The sequence below is a fragment of the Myiozetetes cayanensis genome, unplaced genomic scaffold, assembly GCF_022539395.1.
Source record: "Myiozetetes cayanensis isolate MyiCay16 unplaced genomic scaffold, myiCay2020 scf10, whole genome shotgun sequence".
In the NCBI taxonomy this organism is placed as follows: Eukaryota; Metazoa; Chordata; class Aves; order Passeriformes; family Tyrannidae; genus Myiozetetes; species Myiozetetes cayanensis.
The window spans coordinates 2,158,440-2,174,725 of NW_026086605.1; the positions used below are offsets into that span (position 1 = coordinate 2,158,440).

The 16,286-nt window shown below is 40.8% G+C and overlaps 1 protein-coding gene across 8 annotated transcripts in view; it reads right to left on the reverse strand.

Annotated features, from left to right (window-relative positions):
* Positions 1-3,623: 3,623 nt before the first annotated feature.
* The window catches only part of FGFR2 (fibroblast growth factor receptor 2), an 81,833-nt gene continuing 69,170 nt past the window's right edge, over positions 3,624-16,286 (reverse strand). For all 8 annotated transcript variants that reach the window (XM_050335293.1, XM_050335277.1, XM_050335328.1 and 5 more), the window contains 5 exons: positions 13,305-13,427; positions 11,937-12,007; positions 10,027-10,164; positions 9,077-9,182; positions 3,624-5,434 (listed from right to left, as the gene is read on the reverse strand). In XM_050335293.1, coding sequence (XP_050191250.1) covers positions 5,270-5,434; positions 9,077-9,182; positions 10,027-10,164; positions 11,937-12,007; positions 13,305-13,427 — 603 coding nt within the window. In that variant the 3' untranslated portion in view covers positions 3,624-5,269. The remainder of the gene's footprint in view (positions 5,435-9,076; positions 9,183-10,026; positions 10,165-11,936; positions 12,008-13,304; positions 13,428-16,286) is intronic.

Sequence of the window (16,286 nt, forward strand, 5' to 3'; positions counted from 1 at the left end):
AGTGCATTCTTCAAGGAAACCTCATCTTCAGTCTGAACTGGAAATAAAACATTTTAAAAGTGCAATTATTTGCAGTACCTGGATGTCACACTGAGTTAGTCTAAGTATTCTGTTTTGATAAAATCGAAATACTCCATTCTTACTTTGACTTTATATGCTACTGTCTACTATTAAATAGCTGCAACATAAAATGACTTCATTTCCTTCTGACAAGATGACTGTGGCAGGGTCATGTCATTCTGATGAAGTCAAAATACTTCATCTCCTGCAGGACACTCATGCTTTAGAAGGCTTTTGACAAAACACTGGTTTCCACTGCATAGGAATCCAATCACAAACTTTTTGGCCAGTTGTGATAATCAAAGCAACCCAGAACATGACTTTTAACATCCTTAATAGAGGGGGACCTCTCTCTTGCTAAGTGCATCGCTAAATTGAATTTACTGAACAATACATCCCCTGACAACCTCCACATGTGCCAGCGCAGCTTCCCAGAGCTCTGCTGCAGATCTGGGTTACCTTTGGCCGGTAACACAGATTTGCAAAATCACAGAGAATCTGGAATCATCACAGAATCATCTGGAAGGGACCCTGGAGACGATCTTTGCCAACACTGTGTCGAAAGCAGGGCCACAGACGAGGTTATCCACAGCCCTGTCAAGCCAAGTCCGGAATATTTTCATCCAGGCAGATTCCACTGCGTCTCTAGGCAGCTTATCCCAGCATCTGAGTGGTCCCAAAGTGAAGAAATTGCTTCTAAAATTCAGTCAGAAATACCCTGAAGCAACTGGAGCCTCTTCCCTTGTTCTCTCTGTGCATTCTTGCGAAGAGAATGACCGTGCCCATCTTCTCTCTCCTTCAGGAGTCTTACAGGAAATCCGGTCAAATCTGGTAAAAGGGGACAAAAAAGAAGACTTGCTCCACAAAGTCTAATGCATTTAAGCTGCTTGTAACATTCAGGACTCACAGTGACAAAAGCTCAGAAGTACAAAGACACACAGGCATAGGATGGACGGCCTTTCCAAGCACAAACTGTTGGAAGCAACTTATGCCTCATGACAGCAAATTTGTTACATTTACTGTGGAAAAATCAATGAAATTTTTCCAATTATTAGATCAAATTATGCAGCTACAGAGCTTCCTGATTACAGGAATGGACAGATGACCTTTCAAAAACAAGTGTTGGTTGGTAGGCTCTCTATCCCCCTTCTATAGCTTTTTTTCTTCTATGAATAGCAACTTTTCTACCTCTTTCCCCTCCCTCAAGTATGTTAGGTTGCTTTAAAAAAAATGCAAATGAAACTAAAACATATTAAAGTCTCTGGGAGGTTTGCTAAGGGATTTGTCTTCCAACAGTTCTTTACCTTTCCTGAACAGGGTTTGACTTGAGCAGCCGCTTCCTGGACTACAGAAAATCTCCAAAACTTATCACTGGGGGTCTGCAGGATGTGAACTTTCCCATCACAGCCTTGGAGGACGGGAGGGAACATGAAAACCAGTTGCCTGATGGATTTTGCTCAGTGTTGAGCCACAGGAGAGGAGGTTTGCTCCATCTGGCACTGGATCTGGAGCTTTTAGGGCAGGATTATTAAAGAGCATCTTACTCTAACACCTTGACCAAGACAACTCTTAACTTTCTCCTGGTTTAATTAATTACTTAGAGATAACTGAACCTTCCACTAAAATGATGGTCTCTAAACCTCAGGGTTTTGTGGTGCTCTCTTCCCAAGGGCTAGATATGAGAATCACTAGACTGAGCACACAGCTCTGCTCATGTTACTTCCAGAAATAGAACAATAAACTTATTTGTCTTTAGACAGATTTGAAACTCAAGACACAGTTCAACTCTTACTTTTGCAACAGCATAATGAAGCAGATATTGGATGGTATTAAATCATCAGAAAGACAGAACTGAAGCTATACTCTTATCTGCTGGATAGAGCCCATGCTACTTGCTGTATTATAGTAAAACAGTGGTGAAAAACAAACAAAACAAACCAAAACAGGCAACAAGAACTTGTTTATGGACTTGAGCCATAACAAACATTATTTCCACATTCATATTTTCTCAAATATTATGCAGAGTTGATTCAAATCAGTATTTTAAGGGGGGGGGACACAAGAAACAATCAGGTGCTGCAGGAAACTGATTACCCACAGAACATAACCCTCATTATCCACATTAATATAAATCCATTTCTGGAAAAAATGCTACTCTTCATTACCACTCCTGTTATAAATGGCAACTTCATTTTCAGATGAGAGAGCAATCCAAATTCCTAACCCCTTCTTCTCACAAAACTTCCAAAGGTAGGCATGGATAAGGAATATTTCCCCTTTGAACAAATTTCAGTGCCAGGTTTTATTTTCTGCTGTTTATTTCCTCTTGCAGCTCCACACACAGAGGATATTCTGCTTCTGCCCCAGAGACTGAGGCTTCTGTGCCCTGCTCTAGAGCCAGGGTTTTCAGAGAAGGAAACTGGTCACCACTCAACGGACAAGAAAGTCTCCACATAGCAGGAAAGCATAAAAATAATCCAGGGATTACACTATAAAATTAGGAAAACGGAGTAATACACCTGAGCCAACATTTGTGAAACTGTGATCTCTCACCAAGGTGCAAATCTAAAAAAATCTTCGAGGGCTAAAAAAAAAAACAAAGGAAAAGCAAATAAACCGTTTAAAACAAAATCAAGGCAACCAAATAAAATTATTTAGCAGCACTTTTCATCGTGTTTGTGTGTTTACATACCGTTATTTTAGAAAAGACATCAAAGCAGGAAAAATGCATTTAAATCCATTTCAGTACAAGCAGAGCAAGATTCAAGATCTTCTGAGAGCCTTTAAAAGAATCCTACAAAACCAGACGTGTGTCATTACGAATATTGTGCTTTCTGTGCCACAGCAGCCACCACTGATGCTAATTAATGATGGTTTTTAGGGAAGTCAGCAGGAATTTTGCTATCAGATAACTCTCAGTAGAAAAATCTAGTTTTTAACACGAACTTTTTCAGAAAGTTTCTTCGGATTGGTGTGGGATTTTTAGTCAAAGTAGAAAGAGAGAAAAACCCTCAAAAAACCAGTTTAGTGTCTGAAGAACTTTTTACAGCACATCTTTTCTGGCTAACCTGCAGCAATATGCCATAAAGCCCCCATTTCTGCCTCAAGCAATAGCTGTTTTGGTGTGTCCTCTGTTTCCAAGTAAAAAACCAAATAATAATAACAATAATAATAAAAAAACTCTCATACTCTTTCCATGTTGCCTCCTCCCACCTGCTGAGATTTTTTTTTTTACTTCTCCCATGCAAATGGTCCTCCAGCCTCTCCAGCATGAATCTGAAATCTCACTAATTAAATGACCAAATAGAAAGAGAACAGACTTTATGTCTACATTGCGAGCACTTCAAACCACTTTCCACCAAAGACTGCACATATGTTTACTCAAAGAAGCCATGCTATTCATGAGTAGGCATTTTCCAAGACACAGGGAAAAGCACTATTCCTGAAAGGACTGCTTTGTAATATAGGATCTATGATAAGGCCAAAAGGAAGCATTTCTGGACGTGTTCCATCTCTTGATGTTCAGGAAACCATTTTGTATGACAACAGAGGGTTAGGAAAAATAAGCTGCATGACATTTATTTTTGTAATTTTAACATTAAGATCTGTAGAAACATTTTATTGTCAGTACAAAAGTTAACAGATTTTAATACTTATTTGACCCAATTTAAAAAAAAAAATTATTTAAAAAAAAAAAAATTAAAAAAACCCCAAACACACCACCACATAAAACAGTGTGATTTGCATTCATATTCCATGGCCACATCAGTGTGAGTGTTCTGAAAGTAAAAACACAAGACTTCCGTAAAAAGATACAAACAACAGTGATATTTTGGCAGAGGCCAGTGCTACACCTACTGTTATGGAATGGATCACAAGGAAATACTGGAGTCAGCATGAATTAATCCCTTAAAAAGACGCTGATATTCCTATGGCAAACTGTCATTATAAACAACTTCTCTCTTTTTAACTTAAGTTACAATAGAGGGATAGTCTAAAAGGCAAAAAGACCCCGGCCAAAAGATCTGGAACCCATTATCCAACTCAGGGAAGAGAACTGCACTTAATTTGATGCATGTGCAACTCAGGGTAGAAGCTCAGTTCCTTTTAGAGCAGCATGTTCTGCTATGGTTATAGACAAATTCATGTCTTTCCCCTTTTTTAAGAACTTTTCTTTAAAATTTTCTTTTCTCTCCCTTTTTTTTTGGCATGGAATGACTCTGCTCTTTGGCCATGGGAAACCTTGCTAAAGAGTTAAATTGTTAAAGTGACAGGTATTGAGAATAAAAGACTTTCTTGTTAAAGGATTTGGTTTTGATAAGAATAATCATCTGACACTGCAGTATTTAAACACAAATAAATCAAAAGATTAATTCCCCCAAATTAGTTATATACTGTAAATATTTCTTTTTTTTTTAAGATCTGAAAACTAGTAAAGTCTGAGCAATATATCTACTAGTTCTCTGTGCTGCCTGCATAGAAATGCCATTTAAATTACAAAAACACAACAACCCTATAAACGATTAACTGTTTTGTACATTACCAATTAGTTAATAAATTAACGATATACCATTTTCCCTGAAAGCAAAGTATTTTCCACCCTTGGATGGTGAAAATTAAGAAATTCTGTGTAAGAACAGCATTTAGCAAATAGCTGTTAAAAAAAGAGACTAATTTGCTAGGTGGATTGGGACATCCATTTTTTTAAATCAATACAAAAAATAATTCATTGTAAATATATATAATATATATTTATACATATTTTGAATATATTTACATACATCCAGCACCTATATACTGCATTTGTGCTCTGTAAGTGTGTGCCAACATATATTTTCTCCAAAATATTACAAAATAAACAAGAAAGGCAGACCCCGAGTTTGCCTCAAGTCCAACTGGTCCATTGTACAAACAAAGTCTGTCGCAGCTTTTTCAGGAAGCCAGAAAATTCATAGGAATGGCCATCCAGACACAGCTCATGAACATTCTCTCCTGGGAACGTTTCAAAGTCGCAAACGATGAGATTCTTTACGTGGGTTGTGACCGCTTTTCCTCCAAGCTGGTTTTTGATTTGTTGGGTTTGGTTTTTTTTTTCCTCCCCATATTTCATATGTACAAGCAGAAAACACTGAGATCCCGGAGCAAAGGTTGGGTGTGGTTACACGGTAGGTAGCTCGATGTTTCTTTGTTCCTCTGTGGGACTTTCCTTTCATGTTTTAACGCTCCCGTTCATGTGCTGGTACTTGGGAAGGCAAGGTTCGTAAGGCATCGGATCGGGGGAAAACACGGAGTCGTCGCCCGAGGAACACGAGCTCCTCGTGTCGGGGTAGCTGGGGGAGTACTGCTCCAGAGGTCCACTGAGGTCCAGGTACTCCTGGAACAGAACAAATGAAGCGATTTTTTAGACAGTGAGTAAATCTGGGAAGAACACATTGCCACTGCTCAGATTTGGGTTGATCATCTTTTAGATTGAGAAAAAGAAAGTTTAAAAACTACGCCCGTTTCAAAGCTGCCCGTTGCTCCAAACATCTCATAAAACAGGGAGCTCGAGCGGAGAAAGACAAAACCAAACCAATAACACGGTATTTTCTGAAAGCCCAACATCCCCAGCATTGGCTGTGTCAGTGGGAATAAACATGGCAACCACATCAAAAGAGGACTTTTCACTCGCAATGATAAAAATGAAATTTCATCCTAAATAGAACCACTTTTCTTTAGCACATGGTAGTGATTTGGAGAGGGAAAGGCACTTCCAACTTTATATTCCTTTGGTCACTTTGAATATCTGTTTTGTATTTTGTGATATTAAATTTGTGTTTAAACACGCAGTGGCATACGTGCAAAATAAAAAAAAAAAAAAGAAGAACAGAAAGAAAAACAAAATTAAATTCTCGAGATTTGGGGTTTTTTCACAGTGCATATTTGTGTGTGTGTGTGTGTGTTGTGTGCCTCAGAGTAGCCATGACCAAAGCAGTCGTTAAAAAAGGAAATATCATCTGCTGAATCCAAGTCTCGGGTTAAGGCTCTTTTGCTAGAAACAACAGTTTTGGCAAGAGAATAAAGTTATTTTTCCCCTTGAAATGTTCCTTCTCTTTCAACTTCTAAAGGCAGCTGCATTCATTTAAATGCAATCTCTTCATTTGCTAAACCACAAGTTATGATCGTACTGACGAGACAAGTCTTCCACCTCAGTCAGTATTTTAGGCTGCTGTGCTTAGGTTTGGGGTAATTTAGTTATTTGGCCAACATATTTTTTCAAGTCAGAAATTCAATCATTACCATATTACAGTTAAAAAAAATTGGTCACCATTTTGAAAGGAGGGTGTGGAAGGCAAGTTTTAAAATGCTGAGAAATACAACGGGGAGTTTGGATCTATCGATTACAACCTCTCTGGCTGCCAAGGCTTTTGGAAAATCCACAGGGGCAATTCTGGCACGTATTCATGGATTACACAATCAGTCCTAAATGACCAGAAATAATCAGCCACTTTCTAGACAGTTAGAATGGGAAAGCATCCCAGTATCTGAAGCAAGAGGGTTTTCTCAAGGGCCATCCAGATGTGGCTTGTCACATCGAAAGACTTGATGTAATTCAGTCATGAATTCAGTATTGAAGGAGGGGATCCATATCCCCTCTCCCACATCCCTATCCAGTGTCCATGGCCAGAGTCACATCAAGGGGCACAAGAACTAACACCAGGTTGGCTCCTGGTGTTGATATAACAACACAGCCAGGAGACTGACCCTTGGTGGCTTCTGCTCACGTGGCTCACGGAAACCTGGGAAATAAAGAGACTTTTGGGGAAAAAACCTAACAAGAAAACCCATTAAAATGCAACAGGTGATGATTCAACACGGGAAAGAGCAAGACTTTACTATTTAAGCAGAAATAATTACTTGTACAAATGCAGAAGATGATATTATTGGCTGCCCTAGGAACTCTTTAAGGTTGTTGGGTAAACTAGGCTGACCCCGTGCCAACAGTGTGATTCTGGGGGGAAAGGGAAAGTGCCACCGTGGAGAGGATAATAAGAAGTGCTGTCACACTGAAGCATGAAGGACCTCCACTTCTGGAAAACAGTGCAGATTACACAGAATCAGAGATCTCGAAAGCTACGGAGGACAAAGGAGACACTGAGATAAAGACAAGCTTCCAGGAACACCAAATGGGCTACAAAGACAAGCAAAATAATTTGCTTTCCACGTCCAGAGTAAACAGGACAAAAGCAATGCCTGCTTGTTGAAAGATCAGAGATTAGGGAAACAAAGCAATGGGCTGTCAAGGGGCGATGCCGAAACACAGCAGAGGAGATCTTTAAGGACAAGTTACATAAACATCTGTCAGGAATGACAAACGTATAGTGGATCCCACCGTAGGCCCATCAGGTGGACTGGACACGTTCCTAAGCTTTTTCCCCTCCGTTCCATTCCTATGATTCTACTCTTATGTAATTTACATAACCCCAAAGGCCTTTTCAGGTTACCTCTGAGATCATTCCAGGTCTATGAGCAGCACAGAACTGGGAAGGCAAGGTGGTTAAACACACACACAAAAAAGAAAGCAATATCCTTTCCCAGGCTTAGAATTGCAGCCCAGAACCTCCCTCTTGACTTTGCAAACACGTATCCAGTCCAAGCCACCCAGCAGTCCGCAGTGGCAGCCGGCCCATCCGACTGGTCTTGTGAAATCATCTATAAATCAGGCAGGAGAAGAGGCAGTCAGCATGGGATGAGGTGAAAATGGTACTGGGATGCAGAGCTGCGTCACCAACTCCACATTCCAGCCCCATCCCTGAGCCGTGCCTGAAGGTGCCACTTTTTGGAGTGAGCCTTAAAGCCAGAACCAAGATAAATTTATAGCTGCTACTGAAGCCAAAGAATCTTTTCCAACCAGATCTGCTGGGCAAATGATGGTTACAAAAAAAATGGCATCTCTTTCCTCGGGTTCTCCTGTCATCTCCATTGTATGCAGGCTTTCCTAAAGCTCCTCCATAATCCTTTATTTCTCTGACAGTTCTAAAAAATTAGAATGTAATGATGAGAAGCCATATGAAGCGGTTCAAATTTTTCATCCATCCTTCTCCCCTTATAAAGAAGCAACACAAAAAATCTGAAAACCTCATTTTGAAACGGTCAAAACAAGTTATTGCAACTTCCCTGTGTAAGTGCTTTCTTTTTTTTCCTCCCATTATACATTTAATTTCTCAGAAGTAATGGGAGCTTGTAGAATATTTCTGGGACACCAAGTATTTTCTCTTAAAAGAAGTTTCCACCAAAAGAATCAACGTTTCCATCACTTGTGATTTTCCTCAAAGGTGCATGTGGTTTAGTGATAAGAGAACTGATTCCTGTGTGAATACCCTAATCAGTGTGTTCCTTGCTAAAACTAATAATATCTCAGACCTCTGAAAGAACGCTCTTCAAATAAACCCTTTTTGCATTCCTACATCCCAACCTGAAGCAGCGTTAGGCAGGACCTTTGGATAATTGGATGGCTGTTTGCACGTTCCCCCGTGGGTCCTCGTTCCCTCCACAGAGAGCTATTTCACTGAACCTAATTCACTCTCAGACACACATCATCTGAAATCTACCACTGACAGTTTCTCCTCTTCTGACCTACATATCGTGGCTGGGGATCGAACCGAGCCGATAAATGAAGAACACCACGAGCTCTACGTCCCTCCTTCAGGTGAAACTCACGCTGAAACACAAATATCGCCTCTCGACCTGTGGCGTGCAGTCCCTCCATACTGCCACGCTAAAAACATCAAGAGATGCAAGAAACAAAACCAGTTTAATGGTGTGTTTTCTTTTCAGTTACATAAATCAAGGCATAATGGCAAGAGGCTGGGGATTTCACAGGTTACATAGTTTAGCTGTGTGTAACCTCAGAGGACACGACGACAAACGGAACAAGAAGTGAACTTGAGCGAGATTTCATAATTAAATAAATTCCATCTGCCCCCTGAACCATTTGTCCTGATGGGCAGCTTACGGAGGGAGACGATTTACCCACCTCATTAGTTGTGAGGGTGAGAATCCGATCCAAGTCTTCCACCAGCTGTTTGAAGGTCGGTCTCTGGGAAGGCACAGCATGCCAGCAATCTCTCATCATCATGTAGCTGTAAGAAATACACATTTGCTCGGCTTTAATTAAAATCACGCGTCCTCCTCGCTAAACTTTCCACATACAGCCCGTGTTGTTCTTCCCCAGCAAAGCAGGGAGCACACACAGCTCCACACGTGGACCGCTGAATTCCCAAACTCGTGCAATGCTCCCCACCCTCAAAGGTGCTCTCAGCTCCTGTCTGTCCCCAGCTCAGTGCCTAAATTGCCTGGTTGTGGACTCTGTTCTGAAGCCTTCTGTGCCAGCAATTTCAAAGGTATTAAATTTCAAAGGTATTAAATTACACACGCATCAGTATTTTTTGCATGTAAGGGACTGCAGTCTTTGTGCAGAAATTAAAATGGGAAAATAATTAAAAATAGTCTATATTGAAAAGATGGTCTATATTGAAATACCAGAAATACCAGGAGGGGAAATCACACTCCCCTCATCACCAGGAGATAATGCTGTGCTAACACAGAAGTTCCCAGATGTACTTTTTGGTGTAAAAAAGCAGCCTGATGTGCCTTACATATCATATGATCAGTGGTAATGTGCAGTATTTATGAATTTTCATGTTAATAATATTAAAGCAAATATAGGTGTAAAAACACTGTCAGAGACTGGCTTGGAGATAATCTCTTCTTTTTTCAACAGGATCACAGCAGGGTGTGCAAAGAAGCTTCCTCTTCCAAACATCTCCTGAAATCCTTTTCATACTCTTTCTTTACGGATCTATACCCCTAATTTTCGAGTCAAGCACTTCTGACAGTGTTTGATTCTGCTGGGGGTAGCATTAAACACGTGAATTCAGTGAAATTGTGCCCTTCAACCCTGGTACAGCAACTCAGGGTCCTTACAGTTCATTGGTGCAGTTGGCAGGTTTATCCATCCGGTGCCCTTCTTTAAGCAGCTTAAAAAGTTCCTCCACTGGGATTCCTGGGTAGGGTGATCCTCCTAACGTGAAGATCTCCCACATTAACACACCAAATGACCAGCTGCAAATCAAAGAGAAAACTGCATTAGTAGATCTGCCTGACTGCTGGAAACAGAAGGGAATTCCAATCCCTCCTAAGAGATGCTTAAATGAGCCTCTGCCCAGGTCTGACTGCCTGGAGCAGGACAGCACTTTGGGAAGTGCATCAGCTGCATGGACAGCATATAGAATGGGGACTGAGCCCAGCATGTTCCCAAGCACACCCTTAGCCTTTGTCTGATGTGCTCTGAGCTGCAAAACTGCAAGGAACTGCATCTTCACAGCTTAATGACTTACAGAACACTCACAGCTCAGCTGGATCGCAATTATGTGGCAGGATATTTTGGAAAAAGCAGATTGTTCAAAACAAAAATATTTTACATCACCCTGCTCTTCTTTTTTTTTTTGTTTGTTTGTTTTGTTGTTAACTTTTGCTAGGAAATGAAGGAGGATCATTTTAAGGCAGTTTTCCTGCCTGCTTGCCTGCCTCATCACGTCTTGCTGGCAACCTGGGGCTCTTTGGCAGGCAGCTCTGCCAGGTGAGCAACAGCACACAGCTTGCAATGGCTCCTGAGCTCCTCCGCAGCTCCCCCAGCTCTGCAGCAGGGTATTTTAGCAAACTGTTTGCACAAACTTACAATAATATTATCTTTAGCCATCTTCAAAGCCACCACGGGGCCAAGAGGCTCTGAGTCCCGGCACTGAAATCCTCGTGCTGAGGAGCTCAGACCTGACTTTCTGTCCCCAGCCAGTGAAGTGGTTTACTTCACGTTCACCTAAATATTTTGCCAAGATGTTATTTTAAAACACAAGTTTGATCCACCCTTAACCTGTGTGTATAGTTTCCTTTGTAAATGATGTAAAGATTGCAGGAAACGCCTCGGTAAATGGTTTTCATAAGGAGAGAGCAGCTCGGGAAGTGCATGCAGGTTAAAGACAGAGGAGATACTTCTTATTTTCTCCATCCTGCCTTTTTTCTTTTTAACCCTGCACATCCATAACCTTTTACACCTGTGCTGGGAAGCATCCAGCCCCTTTTACAGCTGACAGCTTCTCTTGGAGAAATAAAAAAACTTAAGATCTTCATCTGTATTGCAAAAGAAATACACGTCTCCTTCGAGCACAATGCACACCAAACTGTAACAGCTAGCTGAATAAACCCTGAGCAGTTGCATCAGCCAGAGACTCTGTGCTCACATTAAAAGATTTTTGGAGTGTCAGAGTCCAATGATTTCCTACTGCATGTGAACTACTACTGGGAAGCAACACCACTTCTAAAAACCAGCGAAATCTTTTCCAGTATGTCCAGCCTATGTTTTATTATACCTAATCTTAGCACGGATTTTTATAAGAAGTTTTCATGAACTTTCCCTGGTTTTTTTTCTCCCTTTCTTTTCTCTCTGTGTTTTGTTTTTTTTTTTTTAAACCTGAAGGAAGTCCAGAGTATGTCAAAAGCCAAGCAAATTAGATAGACTCTTTGTAGCTGCACATCCGTAAATAAGTTCAAGGGGGGAAACTTCCGCAGTGACAGAAGGAGGTTAGCATTTTCCACCTTTCATGTGCTTTGAAGCCGGGCAGATTAGTAACAGAGCACTGGTTAGCAGTCTACCATAAAATCCTCACTTTCTAAGGGCAAGCCCAGTTCCATCTATTAATACGTGAAACAGAGTGAAAACTCTTAAAGGTAAAGGACAACAGCAAAATACGTTTAAAATATCCCAAACTTTTACAGATACACGTCGAAACGACCCTCCTTCCCGCCCCCCCAAGCCCCACTCAAATCAGACCACTTACACATCACTTTGATGTGTGTAAACTCTGTCAAACAGAGCTTCTGGAGCCATCCACTTGACTGGAAGCCGTCCCTGTGAGTTTGGAGAGGAAGGGAAGAAAAAAAATCACAATGGTAGCAATTTCCAGGATGATTTTAGCATCACAATTTTTTTTAAAGAGTAATCAATTTTTAAAGAGAAGTCTGCTAATGCAAACCAGCACATAATTTACCTTTAACATTTGCAGTGAAAAACTAGTGAAATGTGCAAAAGTAGGGACACTGTTAAGTTAAGTGGATATAAACACTGAAGATAAAATTAAAAGCATTGAGGGTTCCCAAAAAGTTCCCAGACTGCTTGCTAGGGGAAAGATAGGACAAGCAGATCAAAATCAAAAATACTATTTTACTACGGCTCTTTAAAGACAAAAACACCACAACTAATAAATCCTCTGAAAACCAGGCCTGCCTGCAAAAATAAATTGATCACTAAACCCAAGAATTTTGTTTTCCTGTTCCTTTTGCAGTGACCCAAAGCTCACAGTCAGAGCTGCCTCTTGCTTTGCACACAAATTCTGCCTGGAGCTCAGGAACTGGGCTGGGTGTGACATGAAGAAGATTCAACCCCTTCCAGTACTGCTGTAACTGGGTTCTTCTGGCTTTTGGAAGTAGGCAAATATCACCAGTAAAATGCCACTAATTCACTTAGTGATTTTCATAGATAAGCCACTTAAAATGATTGTTAACATAAAGTCATATTTATACAAATTAATAAGTCATATTTATAAATATTAAAGTCTGAAGAACTCAATGAGTTGTGCAAAGTTCCCATCAAAACCCAAGGGCAGCTCAGCAGGACCTCAAGAGATCCCCTGGGGGGTGTAAGGAATTCAAACTAGGCACCAATACTACATCCAAAATGTTTTATCTTCTTGATTTGGTACAGGGTAAACAGCAAACCAGTGACAGTGTGGGAAGTACAAATCAATTTTCTCAACCTCTAGCCCCACTTTGATATCACCACCATAGTTTGTACATAACAAACTAAGCACAGGCAAAGGCATAAAGCTGTATGTGGCACCACCACACAGAAACAGGATTTTTATTAGTAATTTCTACTTATTTCAAGTGACTGGAGTCAGGGACACAGGAAAAAAATGTTCTTGTATTTTAGCATTTCTAATCCTCTAATATACAGCCTCTTTGCTTATCTTTTCAGCTGTCACTGTAAGAGGGGACAGAAATGCTTATGTCCTTGATCCCTGTTTTCTGTCAGAGATGAAAAGTGAGGCTGCTGCACAAGAAGCCCATTAAGTTTACAACCACACAGTTTTGAAATGAATCACTGGAAGAAACACTTGCTTCCAGAGATTAGAAAACCATCCACTTACATTAGTAGTCTTTTTATAATAATCTATATTGTTGATGTCTCTGGCTAAACCAAAGTCTGCTATTTTCATGACGTTATTTTCAGTTACCAAAACATTTCTTGCAGCCAAGTCTCGATGGATACACTGGAAAGAGAGAAGAAAAAAAACAGCCCACTGAAATAAACTGCTGTAAAAGTGAAAGTACCTCCAATGCTTCCAGTACCATAACTAAGTCCCCTTTGCAGATTTAACCTGAATAACAAGGTGGGAAAGCCACACATTTATAACGAGCCCATGAAATATGATTTTCTTAATTATTGCAATCCATCCCCTCAACTGCTGTTCCCAAGTTGAACAAAGGCCCTAAGGAGTCTCTTAGAAAATCCTGGTCTACTTAAAACTTTTATTTTGGCTGAGGCTGAAAGCTTGGGTGGTGACCCAAACTGTGCCAAGCGTTTTGTGATTCATTCTTCATTTCATGTGCCCAGGTACAGGTATTGCAGCACGTTCATTACAAATACTGTTAATGAACTTTTTATTGTCTTGCTTCTCTTAAATTATATTGTCTCACCAGAGCTCAAAGTTGACAATCTGGATTGGTGCAACTGTTCTTAATATTAAAGATATTAATATAAATGTAAGCTAGATGTCTAGGGTGTGTGTATTTACTCCAACCATGAGACTGTAACAATTTAATGATGAAAAGAAAAAAAAAACAGATCCAAAACAACTGGGGCTTGGCTGTTTGCCTTTAAAACAGCTTTGATACTGAAACTAAACATGTTGTTATCTCCTGAGAGATGTTTCCTTATGTCAGCATTACCCTGACACTGAAAGGACTCTGTGACTGCTCTGGATATTACTTCTGTGTTTAAGTGGCCTTGTTAGGGTTGATAGAATGTGGTAGTGGAGCATGGGAAGAACCATGGCATTTGGAATCCCACCAGCATATTCTGCTTATTTTCAAGTTTTAAATATATAAATTTCCCCCCTCTCCCCAAATTTTGGATGACTCTATGTTGTACTCTTTATTTCAGTATGTGCACAGACATGCTGGACTGACCTACTACAAAAAGCAATACAACAGTTGATTTCTTTCTTGCATTACAATTTGCCCCAGCAACCTGCTGAGATCTCTTATCCCACGTGGGCCAAATGAGCCTATGAAATTTCTGATCCTCCCTGGGTTAAGCCATGGGGAAGTGCCAGGAAAAACCTGCTCCAGCAATGCCTTCACGTGCACAGGGCTAGACAACAGTACATGATTTCAGCATCCAATCAGCCCTCTGATTCAGCATCAGCAATGCTATGGTAGCAGAAACAACATGGGCCACCCCTTCCTACTCTCCAAAAGCATCCAACCAACTTTGGAAATGGGATATTGTTTCTAAGTACAACCGCTTGTAAGGCAAAAGGTTTTTGTAAGGCAGAAGGTAGGTGCACAAACTTTTTTGTTTTTTTTTTGAAGTCTCAGTGAGCCATTCCTTGGATTGGAATAACAAGAACACTGGCCTTCTCACAGTTCCTGCATGATGGAAATACCGTGAGAAGACCAGCTCTCTTATTATTGCAGCTCAGTAAATGGATCCCTAAGGGGAAAAGGACTCGTGAAACACAAACAGAAATGGTGGGATCTATCTGAAGCACCGGAATGCACAGCCCTGCTGTGTGCTGCCTTTGTTTTCCCTCTGCCTCACACTCTGTCGAGTTCAGCACAGCACCAATCAAGTGTTTTGGCCAAGGAGCTGCACCAAGGATGCTGTGGCTCCACCGTGTACCTCTGTGTGTGCACACACCTTCTGGGCAGTGTCCTACAGCAGCACCTCAGAGCCTCTCAGCAGGACGCCTCCTGTCCTCAAGATTTGCCAAGCAAAAGGTTTATTTTTGCCTTTCACATCAGCTCTATTTTCTTGAGACATGGCTCAGTGCCAGGCAAGCGTTTCATTAATCTTAGGAAGAGACATCCTGAGTTGTGTCACCTAATCAATACTCCTGCTTACTCCACTGGAAGAGTTTTGGTGTCATGCACATCACCCTGTTGACCCTACTAGGCTAAGATTTACTGTTTCAAAACAAAAGAATAAAAGCAAAATTAAAACTAGATTCCCTCTCTCCCCCCCCCAACCTCTACCAGTGCAGAAAAAAACCAGCGACAAAATCATGACTCCACACAACAGGAATGGAGGGTCACTCTCAGCCTGGTCTTTGGTTAAAAACAGCTCCGTGCTTGGGAGTGGGCATGCCTGGAAATCGGAATAAATCCCACTAACCACTCCACACCCTGCAGGAAGCATTTATCACCAGTATCTGCTGCTCTGGTTTAGCCATCGGGTCCCAAACACCACCCGGGGTATTCATGATTGCTTGTCCACCAAGCCACAGTATGTTTACAGAGTTGGTTATACAGGGATATTTAAGGTTTCATAACTATAATTTAATCAAATTACTGGTTAAAAAAAATAAAATAACGTTTGAAGACCAAGTTTAAGAAATAAGTGTCTGGGGATATGGCAGGATAAATAAATTCTTTCAACAAGCTTGCTCTCCTGGCAAACACCAGTTTTAAGTAAAGTGCATAATTTAATACACTCCATTTATTTTTGCCTCTTCTGTTCACTATTTTTGCCCGGGTGTCTTGGGCCTTCTTAACTCTGCCTGTTCTTATTCCGTAAATCCTTTCAGTAACTGAATTCATTTGTTTTACATCGCTATGTGAATGGATCTGGTTGATTTGACTGGAAACAGAAGGCAAACAGAGCCTGCTGTCTCATGGGTGGAGTAATGTGACTTGTGTAATCAAGCGACCACCTGTGCTTATGAATTCAAACTGCAGATACGCCACGCAATATTTACTTTAAATGATCCATTCCGGGCCTCGTTTTAGCAATATTGTTAAACAAAGATGAAGGGGAAAAAAACAACAAAACAAAACCTTAAAAAAGCGCACGAATTTTTCCCACCGATCTCCAAGAGCGCGGATTATGCAACTCGTTCTAGAAAGCT